At 33.0% G+C, this 14499-nt stretch overlaps 1 protein-coding gene across 4 annotated transcripts in view; it reads right to left on the reverse strand.

Annotated features, from left to right (window-relative positions):
* The window catches only part of ADGRB3 (adhesion G protein-coupled receptor B3), an 891397-nt gene that overhangs the window by 541589 nt on the left and 335309 nt on the right, over positions 1-14499 (reverse strand). For 3 of the 4 annotated variants that reach the window (XM_042253849.2, XM_042253850.2, XM_027972805.3), the window contains 2 exons: positions 7983-8093; positions 2061-2222 (listed from right to left, as the gene is read on the reverse strand). In XM_042253849.2, the coding sequence (XP_042109783.1) occupies positions 2061-2222; positions 7983-8093 (273 nt within the window). The remainder of the gene's footprint in view (positions 1-2060; positions 2223-7982; positions 8094-14499) is intronic. The other variant, XM_060419932.1, reaches the window with a different exon arrangement.

Genomic DNA, 14499 nt, shown 5'->3' on the forward strand with positions numbered 1-14499 from the left:
AACCTACGTCTCTGTTGACAGTTCTCTCCTTGTCCAGTATAGAGCCCTTAACGTAAACACTGTTAAGTAGGGGTCAGATTTAAGTACTAGTCCAGACAGTGCGCTGTGCACTTAACCTACACTCAGCAGAAAATCCACTAGCATTTCCTCATGAGGTCCTTTTACCTACAAAATTTAGAAATGTTATAATTTCTAAAATGCCCATCTCCTTACTATTTGCTTTTCTGCTCTTGCGTTATGTATTGGAGTCCACTTTGCTCTGCGACTCCTGTTTTTGTCGTTTTCTTTTTTTGTCTTCCCCATCTACAACTTCCTTAAGCATTTTTCCTCTCTTTTTATTTTTCATTTGATGTTCCTTCTCATCTAGTCTGATTCTCTCTGATGCGCATTGACTTTTCTTGTTTTTAGTGGAATTATTGCTCTTTTCCTGCTAATTCTACCTTCCATTCCTCATAGATTTCTGCCCTGTTTATCTTTTTTTTTTAAATTGAAGTAGAGTTGATTTACAGTGTTTCAGGTGTACAGCAAAGTGATTCAGTTATATATGTGCGTTATGTATATATCTATTCTTTTTCCTGTTATTCTTCTCTGTTTATTCAGTTATTTTTTACTTTTTATTTTTGGCTGCATCATGGGGCATGTGGGATTTTAGTTCGGTGACCAGGCATCAAATCCACTGCCCACTGCAATGGAAATATGGAGTCTTAACCACTGGATCACCAGGGAATTCCCACTGCTTATTTTTTAATTCTACTGCTATGTGCCTTCAAAGCCCCTGACAAAGGGATCTCCCAGCTCACCAAAGTATTCCTTCTTCAGGACTGCTCACCACTTTCTTCCCTTTTTATTTTTACCAGTGTGTCTTTCCTTTTATTGTGATAAAAATATACCAAATGGAAAATTTATCTTCAGATCCTTTCTAAGTATACAATTCAGCAGTATTAAGTATATCCATATTGTTGGGAAACAAGTCTCCAGCAAATTTTCATTCTGCAAATCAAAACTCTGTCCCTATTAAATAACTCCTCCACCAACTTGTTTTTGAATGGGTTGCCCTCGCCCCTTCTGGGAAATCAGGGCTACCCCTGCCCTGGGCTGCCCACTCTGTACTTTGGCTTTTAGCAACTGCAGAATCAGCCTTCTCTGGAAGTGGAACTCGCCAGAAGCCTTAAGCACACTTAACGAGATCAGTGCAGTGCCAGGCCCTTTCCTTGTGTCCATCTCACTCCAGAGGATCTAGATGGGCTGTCAATGCAAGTCCATCGTCAGCTGCAGGGGACAATGAGTTTGCATCACCCATCTGTCAGATGGCTGAGCATAAATATAAACCTGGAGATTCACAGGATTATGTGCTTTGGACTTCTTGAAAGAATCCTGTTGGTACTCATTTTACATGAAAGTCAGAGGTCTGAGAAGAAAAAATGCTTATAATATGGATCTATGCACTGCCTGACAAAAAATGAAGCAACATGGAAAAATCAGATCCTAAGTGGGTAAGCTATTATGCTATAAAGAAGACCATCTTTTTCCATTAGTGACTTTAGGTTTACAAAGCAGAGGATGGCTTTGATGAGAGCAGTCACTTGAATGAAATAAACTAACAGAAAGTCCTTGGGTCAGGGGCACTTTTTTCCTGATGGGGTTAAATAAGTGGTATGAAAATAGCTGACTGCCTTAAAGGTTGTATTAATCACTGCCTAACCAGTGCCTACTGATCACATTTCAGGATTCTGGCAAATTTCACTGTTCATCCAACATTCAATTGGACTTTTTCACCTTTTAAAATAAGATTTTGAACCTTAAATACCATGAGAAACAGATACAGAAATATCAAGCGTATAGTTTCAAGTGGGTAGGGAGTCACTTATATAATTGCTTGACTGCTCTGAAAGCAGAAAGCAGCACATACATAAAAAAATTTCACAGCTGAAAACAAATTACAGTTATTCACTCTTATTAAAATGTCTATACCCAGTTCATATGAAAATAACATATTGTTCCAAATGCGTAGCATGACACAATTCAATAACATCCACAGTTGTAGTTGCTGCTAACACTACCTGGACAGAGGGCAGTGTTATTGCAAACCCTTGATTCTCTTAATGGGCCGCTGCAGTGTGTCCCGTAAGGTGATACACAAGTTCTGGTTCGCACCTGCGACCCCTGACCACAAGTAACTGAGCATGTGCTCCACTGGGACCACTCTTCCACGCCAGATTCACCTGTGAGCAAGACAACAAATAAACATGAAATACCGTCTTGAATATTCATCTAGTAAGCATTATACCAAAGTGACATTATGACATGCAAGAATAATCTCAATGCGAAAACATGACAGTACATCAAAGCCATACAAAAACAGTTCAGAGAAAAAGAAATGTAAATAGAGATACTATTACACTGATGCAAGGTTCACGTTAGCTATAACCTTGTTAGCAAGACTCTGCTTCACAAATCCACTGGGCCATGGATGCTATGAATGGACCAGTCAGTGTTTTTCAACCGGGAATGAATGATTGTTGGAGCGATTCTTTGCAAACCAGTCTAAGGCTCTGCACTTGCTTGGAAGAGAAAGCAAAATGCACGGCTAAACTTACTCTGGCTTTGGTGAGCAGGCATGTATTGATGCATCCTTCCCCAATTCTTTGTCGCATAATCTCCTTTCTAATGTTGAATTAGGTAGGGCCCTGGGAGTTTGGGCATATCTAATTTTTATTGTGTTGAACACTGACACTTATTTATAATTTATTCCTAGTTCTAGTTTCTCATCCTATAACAGTTATTCATTTGTGATAATTTGTTTTAAAATGTTCTGCTCACAATTTTCCTCAAAATGAATTTTAATTGAAATAAAGGAAAATTCCTCTATGATTTCTATTAATCTAACCTGGAACTAATTTTTACTAAAAACTAGGGTTTTTAAAAAAGTCCCTGAATGTCTGAATTCATTAATTTTCTTGGAGTAGGCATTACCCTGAAACTATGTCTCCATTCTACTATTATCCAAAGTCACGTCCCAAGGAGATGTAAAATCAAGAATTTTTAAGACAATCTCAAGAGCTCCTATTGATAATTATAATCTGGTCATGGTGTTCAGAATAGATTTTTGAAAACTGATTGGAAAAGTTGTAGTTGCTTTTCTCCAAATACAAAGTCGGGCCATTTACCTACTGGAAGATACTAGTTAAATTTAGACTTTGTTGAAAAGTACTTTTCCATCATTTGGCAAAGTGTTTCTGAAAGCTTTGTATCACTGATTATATAAACCAAGGAGCAATTTATATTGTATAGGTTTTGTTTAAAATTTGCCTTGGGAATAGAATTCAAAGGATAGAATGTGATAATCCATTTGTCCACCTTCTGTGGAAAGGTTAGTAAATGACTTAGAAATGACTTGGAGTGTAACTCAAGGCAGCTGATCCACAGGCGGGGACTCTAGGACAGAAGGAGATTGGATCAGAATGTAACTCAATGTTCTGATTTCTTCACTGAGAAGTTATCTTTTCCAAGAAAAAGAGAATCAGCTGAAATAAAACATGCATTTGATAAAGTAGTTCACGTTACATTCTGTTGTAAGCTTCTTATCTCAAGGCCCAGGACAATTAGGCCACAGACAAGCATGGGTCCACCAACCACACTTTGAGTATGTAGTAGAAACATTTGTTCTTATATTGGTCTGCATTATATACCCAGAAGTATAAATAATAGAATGCATTTATAACTGGATGTATGTCATAGAGTACAGTGGTAACTGGGATGACATTTTACGTTAAGTAGGACATCTTTTCAGTGTTGTGATCAATGTTCGTCTTGGTCATTCTCGAATCATCACCCTTGATTATTCCAGTATTTTTTGCCTCTACCAATTTATATATTACTAGTCCATAAAAATGTTATTGAATGATATTTGAATAATTTAAAGCTATGACTAATAGTTTATGCATTTACATTAAAGAATACTCTATCAAGGTTGAAAATCATTATTTTAGAAACCAAATAATATAACAATGGTTAAAAATATCTATACATGTATATATACATGCATATATATATAGTAATAAAAATTTAAATAAAATTTGGAGAAAGTATAATGAAATTTTTTTTTCTTGTGATAGTTGAACTGGTGTTTATGATAAGACTAAGTGAAGTAGAAATATCATGGTTGAATATTATTAATTAAAAGCCAGAAAACTTTGAACATTGTGAATTCTATAATAAGTCAATGATAAAAGTTATGAATATAATTAGGTCTATTTTTCCACAAAAGCATTGCATTGTTATGATAGCAGGAAAAAATGTTTTAATTAAAGTGAGCAATGAATCAGGATCACAAACTAGTTTTAAGTGCATTTTTGTACAAAAATTTGAAAATTCAGGTTGCCTCTGTATGTAAGAAGCTACAATGTTGTTGAACAAGCTAGACAGTGATGCCTAGGTTGGAGGGACTGATTTCTTCAGAATTGGCTAATTCACTCTTTCAAACTGATGGTTCCTTTTGTTGATCGAAACCAAGATAAATAAATGAATAACATACATATGGGCTTTCAAATTACTGATCAAACCGTGCCATTAAAATATTGGTCAACCTATAAAAATGACCTTGTTACATCTCCATCTATAATTTCAAGTAACACTTCCATGCACTAGCTGAATTTTCCATTCTGCCATGGCCTCATCCCAGAAAGGCATGAAGGCTGTTTGAGTCAGGTACCTTGGGGCTTTGTGAGAAATACTTTCCAGCAAAATTATTTTATGAAAAATTCACTGATATTAAAACAGTAAAGTATAACACAATGTATACTCTTTTTAATATATGTGTCTTTGGAGATAGCACAAACTACTAGAATTTGGTTCCTTAACTCGTAACTGAAGGCATATTACACATCGTATAGAAGAATTCAGTATCTACGGAACTTTTCAGGCTCTTCATCGTGACACAAAATATGAAGGGAAACTAGAAAAGCACTGCAAGCAGAGTCAGAAGACCTGTGTTTGATGGAAATCTATTGCATATTACTTTATTTCTCTGAATCTCTCAGTCTGATGAGTAATACATCTACCTCAAAACCTATTTGTGAGAATTAAATGAGATAATGTATGAGAGTGTGTTTTAAGCTATAAAAACATATTAATATAAAATGTTGCTAGTATGTAAAAATTATGAAATTAGAAATATATTTACAATTTTATTTTTCTGTTTTAAATAACATGCTACATATTAATGTATGCTATTTTCTCCACTGGAATAAAAGCCTAATTTCCTAAACATTTTTATAAGATCATTTTATAACTATGATGTTAAAAAAGCATCAGTGAGTATAATTAAAATGGCTTAAGCCATCTTGTTGGCATTTAATTTAGATGTCTATATATCTTATCACAGCATTTCATTTCATTTGAACATTGTACATGTATGCCCAAACTAACCTATCTCAATTACCTAACTGACTAAATGATCAAGTTATTTTGATAAAGTAATGCAACCTTACTAAATATTACTCTCCTAAAAAAATTGCCACTTAATTATTATTTCATAAAAGGGCTGAGTGATCATACTGGTTGAAGAGGCCAGGTTACTCATTTTGAAAGGAAGTCTTACATTTTAAGGTCTGATAGCTGCTGCTTTGTTTTCCCTCAGGACTAATATACAAATATATTGTATTTGATTATTCAGTTTTATATCTATTTTATTATTGTTTTCAAATTAATGTTAGCAAACGCTTATCATTATTTATATGTAATACTCATTTATTTTGTTTTATAAATAGAAAAGTTTTATACGGTAAAATAGATGTTTTATAAATAAAAGTTAACTTTCATAAAATTTTATTGTGTGATACTCAGCTGTATTTATTCCAAATACCTAAACATCTAGAGAAAGTATAACTCAAAAAATATTTAAGGGAAAAAAACCCTCTCCTTTTAGCTTTACAACTGTGAGTGTCAAATTATGCATTTTAAAAACTAATAATGCAGTTTTCTAGTCTTTTATCAGTATTATAGTAATTTAAATTTAAAATCAGTCTTATACCTGTATTTATAATTGCTTATCTTTGGATTAAAATGAAATAAATATATACTAGTTACCAATTCAAGTGTTCCATCAATATTTTCAGAAGTTTAATTCTGAAGTTCATTGACATTTCCAACTTATTGTTCACAGCATGGAGAAACAGTTTTAAAGCTCTTCATGGATCTATTTAATAAGCATTTCATCTATTTTACCAAATCATGTGTTACTATATAGTAGATACAAAACAATTCTTGGAAAATAATGAGTAAATTAAAAGGGAAATTAGTAATAAATCACTAAGAAAACATAATGTTCCTTGTGATCTGACTTTGCAAAAAGGCTTTTGGCTTAAAACTCTGAATTCTCTTGGTATGTGTCAGGCAAATCCAAAATTTGAGTTTATATAAAAACTCCTGCTACATTCCTGGAAAATTAAGACTGTGGTTCATCATTTTATTAATAAGTGACCCTAGTTTTAGGAATTTTAGTAAGCCAGTGTCTGCCACTTCCTTTGCAAAAAGTGAAGACACCTCTAATCTTAGAAGGCTGAGTAGTCAGCCCATGGTCTATGCTTTATTTAGAGACAAAAACTCCCTAATCTCTGGTCAGTAGTTGAATTTTTGATCCCTGTAAGGGAGAAAAATACATTTAGAAATTTGAAAATTTGCCCAAACCTAGTCATGCACTTTTGCTTTTGCACAGTCAAACAGTAAAAATGTAAATAAGCTTTTCTTAAACAAGAAGCTGCACAAAAAGCAATCCAGATAAGCAAGCTTTCTTCATTTCTGGATTTGGCTGTAACATGCAGTTTTAAAAAGCTAAAAATATGTTCTTAATTGTAGAATTTATTCTAAATGTTCTTCCTGTTCTGAGAATTCATTGACCTATTTGCCACTAATATATTCAAGTCTACAACTACTAACCCATTACCAAGAGCACAATTCGTTAAAAATATCTGCATTTTTAAGTTGTAGATAAAAATCTAGTGTTCTGAATAAATGTTATCTGAAGAATATATGAACTAAAAGAAACGTTCATTTTCCAAGAGAATTTCATCAAAATTTGTCTGAATGTTATATTCAAAGTTGATCACATACGTGAAACTTCTATAATAATGCTAAAACACATCGTCTAGATTGGGACATATAAGACTTTGTGAAGACATAGATAAAACCGTTAGTTTGCAATTTCCTAAAATAAAAGTGATGGCTGAAAATGGTCACAATACAGTTTAATCATATTTTCATCTTAGAACATTCTACATGCAGAACAAATAGGTGGAACTATAGCCCACTTATTATGCTGAGCCAAAAGAAGAATGTATCTATATTTGGGGGAGGGATGTATTTAAGAATAATCTAATTTATTTAAAATTAAAATGTTATAAACCAAAAAGTTATTTTTGTTGATATTAAATTATTAGGAGTGTTTTACAGCTATGAATAAAGACTGTCAACTTTTTATTATTTAGCTCATATAAGAAAACTCTTCAAATTAAAAATATTAAATTCTAAAAAAATTTCTAATTGCTATACACTTTAACAATCAATTAATAGATGATGCAAGACATTTAAAAAATATTAACAATATTAAACATTAAATTTCATCATCTAAAGTCCTACTCCAAATTTTAATTTCTGAAAAGTCAAAATAATCATTTGTTGATGAAATAACTTTGTTGACTTTCTGTAAAAGTTTAATAATACATTTTAATTAGCTAATTAACATAAGTAATAATATGTAAATCCTAAATGTCTCGCACTGAAAGCAAAATAAATCTTATACATTTTTGTGCACTTTCAATTCACAGCTACTTCATTTATGGACTTTAACTGGTGACAAAAAAAAAATGGCTCAAAAAAAATATCAGCTCCAAAAACTGACAAATGTGCAGCAAAAGATTATGAAAACATGCAGTGGTTTCATTAAATTAACAACAATAAATAGAAAAATGTAACTAACGTATTACCAGTTTGTGCCATAAATTTAGCAGCATCAGCTTGTTCCTGAGGGACCCTTTTTTCATGAACAGATCGAGGTCGCTGACTTTTAATTGTATGATCTCCCATCATTCCAAATTCTAAAGACAGAATAAAGGTATATGAAAGCTCGTGTGTAGACATTTCTCACAAATCACATCACTGTCTCATGCAATATGTTCCTACACAGATCTAGAAGTTGCTGATTCATTCCATGATTCTAAATTTTCTAGGCTCATCTGCTTGGAATATTTCTAAACTCCAGTCAAAAGAAATCTATAAACAAGAACAAGGTTTCAAGAGACAATAATAACAGTCAGTGAAATGAAACATCGGGTTTTAAGTAAGCTTAATTAACAGAAGTAGTGTATTCTTGTCTGATCATGTTTTGAAGCAATGCATCAGAAAAAATACAACCACAGTGCTAACTTGTTCTTCAGAGAGAGAATCCTGACTGCAAAGCAGTTGCTGCTTTGCCGGAGAGTGATCACCTCCACAGGTTTTTTCAGCACTTTCTTGTGGAGTGAGTAATCCTGTAACTTAGCTCACCTAAGGCAAACATTCACTTGATGAACTATTTTTCCAAAGAGAAAGTTGACCTTGGTGTCCTCCAAAGCTTACAGAAAATGGTAGCTTAAATAATTTTCATCCTCTCCTGCCTTGTCCCCACATAATTCTTCACCTCTTTTCTAAAAACTTTTAAAAGTTATGTTTAAGAATGAGAATGACTCCAGGTTTTTTCATTTAATCCTTTCAAAGTATACCTCCTAAGAAAGGAAGAAAAATCTGGGCATAACTCAGAGACAGATGGGGAGAGAAAAAAATAAGCTGAACAAAAGAATAGATTCCACATAATATTTATTTTTAATCTATACACTTAGAACTCTGTAAGAGTTCCATACTTTTCACTGCTACCGTAAAATAATTTTTGTAGCCTTCCAGGCTCCTCTGTCCATGGGATATTCCCAGGCAAGAATACTAGATTGGGTTGCTCTTTCCCCCCACCATGGGGATCTTCCTGATCCAGGGATTGAACAGGCGTCTCCTGCATTGGCAGGCAGATTCTTTACCACTGAGCCACAAAAAATAATTTTAATAAAAATAAAGCCTCCCAACACCTGAGTGCAGGTGTTGGGAGGGCATTGCGGAGGGCCAAGGGTCAGTGGTGCTCAGTGTTACAATAAAATTGCTGGGCCTTTAAGACCAGGTCTTTTATACATGACACAGATGATTGGGTAAAATATGTTCTAATGACAGTGCAGCTATATTGCTAGAACTAATAATGTCAACATTTAGGAATGGGTAATTTCACCAGCTTATTGTTTTGGCTTTTCCCATCCCTCTTTAAATAATCTTCTGCTAAAATATTACAGTGAACTTTGTGCAATTAAGCAGTGCATTTTTGTATGCACAGCTCTGATCTTTTGTGTGAGGAGAAAACATTAGCACGTGTTTTGTCCAGCCTGGCAGCTTTCCTCATAAATATTAAAAGTACGGCACCTGACAGATTGATTTATCAGAAATCCTTGCCAGACACTCTACACAAGTGAACATCCCAGGAGAAATTTGAGAAATTTAAATGTGTGTTTTTGTCAGTTTAGATAGAATCCAAGGCAGGAAATTGAAATTTTCATAAAATGTCAGTTGGTTTAATCTTGTAAAATCCATCACTGTTTCCCATTGCTGCCAACAACCTTTCAGTGCATTTGTTTATATGCACTGTAGGTTCTGCCTAAATCATGCTTCATTCTGCTAATAAGAAGCATCTAATCACATATCATTTAATGATTTTGGAAAGTGACTACTTTGAAATTTTATATCTAGATTCATGCACTACCCAATATTTTAAAATATTAAGTATAACTGAAATTTCTCTGGATCTGAAATAGCAAAGGAAATTTAGTAGTAATTTTTATTAACAGTATGCTTTACCTTCTGTCCCCTTGAATTTATCATTTAAATTGTGTATGTGTGTGTGTCTATCACTTAGGGCATCTGAATCAGAGTGCAGGTTCACGAAAATAATCTGGAGGCTCTGACACCTAGACTAAGGCAGTTTGGGCACTCGGAAAGTAAAGGATAGCAAAAGAAATTATCCCATGCCCACAACATCCTAACAAATAGGTAACTTTATTACCTGCTTTAGAGAAGGCAATTCTTCAACTCAGTGGCAGTATGATAATAGCCTGCAATTTATTTTCTAAGGAAAAACAGTTTACTGTACAGGGACAATGATCCTGAAATTTAGGAGTCTGAGGATATAGGCTGACACTGCTGAGATCATTTTAAAAGTGTCATATTCAATTTTTAATAATTCTGAAGTTTAAAAATGAGTTTACTTATTTTTTTAAAATAGGCATTAGTTATTTCAGTGAATATGTCATATTATTAGCTGGAATGTGATTGAAGTATCCCAAATATATTTATATTACAAATTAGATTTCTATATTCTTCAATCTAGTCAATTCTACTTATTAATCACCAATGCTATAAAATATTAGTGCTGATGCCTTATCATGGGTCACAGTATTTAAGAAATTCTTCAATCATATATGGACCTTATTATATAATTTTCATACAACCAAAAGTTTAAATGAAATTTTTATTATTGCCATCAAAACAACTTATCTAAAATTACTTTAAAAATTAAAACTATTATGAAGTCTTGATGTAACCAAATTCCTTACAAGACAGATGACATGTAGGCCATTTATTTCTTTTTCTCAGATGGAAAAGCAACACTATGGTGGTATTTTTTTTTAATGTTCTAGACTGACTGTTTCAGACCTAAAATAATCCCAATTTCTAAGTGACATATGTAAACTCTTATCTAATTAAATGACTTTCTTTTGCCAATGTTTATGTGCTGAGTGCTTGGAAAAAAATAAACATCTTTGTTTAAGTATTATTATCCATGTTGAGGTTTAACAACAAACGTTATGGCTCCATCCATATCTCACAATGGGATACTTTCAAATATCGGTGTTCTCTCTCAAGATGATATTATCTTCTTGACCTCTTATGAAAGTAAAGGCCAATCAAATCATCCAAACTTTAAAAATAACAAGCTATTATGTTTGCTATTATTCTCTTACTTGGTGAGTGTGAGTGAAGGGAAACCTTTAGCATGTTATACTTTGAATAAGTAAGTTCTTCGTGATTGTTGATTCATATTCAAATGATTCAAAGATCGTATACTACATTAGTTACACGAGAAAATAGCATAGCCAAATAAAAAGATGATCTGCTTCAGTGAAAGCAATGAAAAGCAAGTTATGGAATCAGATGAAGTCATGTATAGCATAATATTTTGTATATACATATGGTATATGGCTTATGAAAATACAGGGTTATTTCCTATATCTTTATGCTGATACCATCAATGAAGGGGTCAATAAACAACTGTGTTCATGTATAAAACTTATATGGCTTCCGTGTTTAGGCACATTTTCTCATACAAATTCTTTCACTGCGCTTCAAAAAAAAGCAGTAGCCTCTGGAAGTTAGATACAAATTTGTTGCTTTAAATATAGTTTTATATCTTTCATTCCCCAACCCAGGACTTACAAGTAGATGATTAAGAAACAAATACACTCGTAAACTGACTCTTGGTGTTCAATTTTCAGTTATGAATTTTTTTCTGGAAATCAAGGGTTATAATAAAGTGAAATCATCAGTAAGTTAAAACACACACATAATTCATTATTTTACCATGTGTTTATTCTTCAATGTATGGACAAGTAGAACATCAGATTATTTGATAACAATTGTTACTGCCATCTAGCTTGCAATATAAATATTAACTTCACATTGTCAGATAGCTTTCCCTCATCTTTCCACAGAAACTATTCTAGCTTACTCTTGCTTTTCAAGAAACTCTCAAAGCTATGCTCTACTTTTATGCTACAGCCCCCTTGCATGACTTTTGGTCATGGAAATGGTCAGGCCAATACACCCTTTCTCTTCATTTCCTTCACTGGAAACACCTGTTTTTCCAGGCATGCTTGCAAAAAAGCCTCCCCAAGTCCCACCTCCAATGTCACCACGGCCATGAACTACCCAACCAACCAGCATTAGCCTCCGTATGCCTTAACTTCTGTCTGTTTTATGTCAATAATGGATTTTCAATTATTAGATTAGGTGTTTTATTCCCCCAACTAGATTATAAACTTCTATGAGAAGGACGTACACCTTATGAGATTTAAAATCACCTCCTGCTTTGCATAGCTAGGGTTCAAAATTTATTCTAGAAATAAATTTTATTCTATGAATTGCTTCTTCAAAATGCAAATTTTTAGATGCTGAGAATCATTTCTTTAATATTCTTTGGTGAACAGTTCAATGGGTAAAAAATAAAATTCTTATAAAGTACTCAAAAAGTTAGGTATGTATGATTATGACGGTCAACATTTCTTTTGTCAACAGCATTTACTATATATTTTAATGTATACATATATTCAGGTTATGAAAATAATTAAAATACTCCTTTATTTAGGACCTAAATCTCAGTGCCCTAAAACAAAGCTTAATGTTTTAAAATATCACTTAATTTTTGTCAATTATTTACTATGTTAATTGTTAAAATTACAAAGACAAGTAAGAAATAGTCTCTGATACTTTCACATCCAAGAAAAGCCACTAAACATGGCTTGAGCCTTTCAAGTACATAAAATTACTTATCTTAATCGAAGTAATTAGCTACACTTACATGTTATTAAATTTGTTTATTTTTACGCTTATTGGAAATAGAGTTGGCACAGTTATTTTTATAGCAAATTATTTTGTGTGGTAAGATTGCTTGGCATTCCCTAGGTAGTAACAAGGAGCCAGATTATCAGTCATTATAATATCCTTCTGTTTTCTGAGATTTTTTTAAAAACATTTAATGTGATTAGACTTAAAAATTGTATTCTCTCCCTCACGAAGTAGTCGCTGAGTGCTTGTACAAGCAGGTGATTTATGGAAACAAATAGATGATTGAGGAAAAGACTATCATCTTTTGTAGTCTGTATCCTCAAAGACATTTCTAGAACTTACATGAACCATTGGAAACAAGGAATTTTAAGATTAGGGATCATTAGTTGAAATTCTAAAGGACACTGGTTAGGATACAGGATACAGGATGCTTGGGCCTGGTGCATGGGGATGATGCAGAGAGATGATATGGGGTGGGAGGTGGGAGGGGGGTTCAGGATTGGGAACTCATGTACACCCGTGGCTGATTCATGTCAATGTATGGCAAAACCAATACAGTATTGTAAAGCAAAATAAAGTAAAAATAAAAATGTAAAAAAGAAAAACCTTTTACTGTTAATTATAAATGTTGTTGTTGTTCAGTCACTCAGTCGAGTCCTACTGTGTGCAGCCCTTTGGACTGTAGCCCGTCAGGGTCCTCTGACCATATGACTTTTCAGGTAAGAATACTCCTGTGGATTGCTACTTCCTCCTCCAGGGGATCTTTCTGAGCCAGGGACTGTATCCATGTCTACGGCCTGTCCTACGCTGCAGGAGATTCTTCACCACGGAGTCACTGGGGAAGCCCCAATTTTAAACATACTAGTACTTTAATTTCCCCAACCAAACAGGAATAGAATAAGTGAATAAATGACAATTTCCAAAGAATTAATTCAAGAATGACCATTGCATAATAAATATCAGGAAATATTTAAATAAAATACATTTTTAGAGGATCACAAAATTAATGCTAATATTTAAAATAAATTAATTTCTACTAAGAAACACTAGAAATCTGAGCAATCCATTCTTAAAAATTAAAAGATTACTTGATATCCTTTCCTTCAATTTACTTCTTGGTTTCACTGACATAATCAGATACTTGGTTATAGGAACCAAGATGCTGTGTATTATAAAAATAGAATCTTGCTTTTGAAAATACTACCACGGAAATGATATTTTTCAACATTGGCCATTTCTCTGTTAAGTGAATGGGTGATTTTACGGCACTTCTAAATTGGACAAAAGATAGTATAATCAAAGGGTATACTGTTACTATGTCCACAGAAAAACCAAATATGATCAGGTGTTTTAAGTTGCTAAATTACAAAAACCAAACTATTTTACAGAAACAATTGTCAAATATATTTAGTATTGATACTCTTAGACAACAATGATATATTCTAATTTACTGTATTTCCAAATACAAGCTTTGAAAAACAATTACATATAATAATAGATTTTTTAATCTCTTCTTAAACATGTATTCAAAAATTATATTATAAAGCATCTTATCTAGAATGATTCCAGGACATTTGGAGTATAAACTTTTACATCATTATTTTTATACTAACTCTGACTTCTGGGAAATGTTAGTAAGTTGGGTGCACCATTCCATGTAAGAAATCATCAATGTTGGAATTATTTTTTAATATTTAGTTAGTATATATTATCCAATTGCATTTTATGATCTCATCTCTTTCTGGGATAAGTTGAATTTTTATAAACTATCAGTAATTATTTGCTTGAAAAATACTTTATTTGTTGGAGATG

Source organism: Ovis aries, chromosome 9 (genome assembly GCF_016772045.2).
Source record: "Ovis aries strain OAR_USU_Benz2616 breed Rambouillet chromosome 9, ARS-UI_Ramb_v3.0, whole genome shotgun sequence".
In the NCBI taxonomy this organism is placed as follows: Eukaryota; Metazoa; Chordata; class Mammalia; order Artiodactyla; family Bovidae; genus Ovis; species Ovis aries.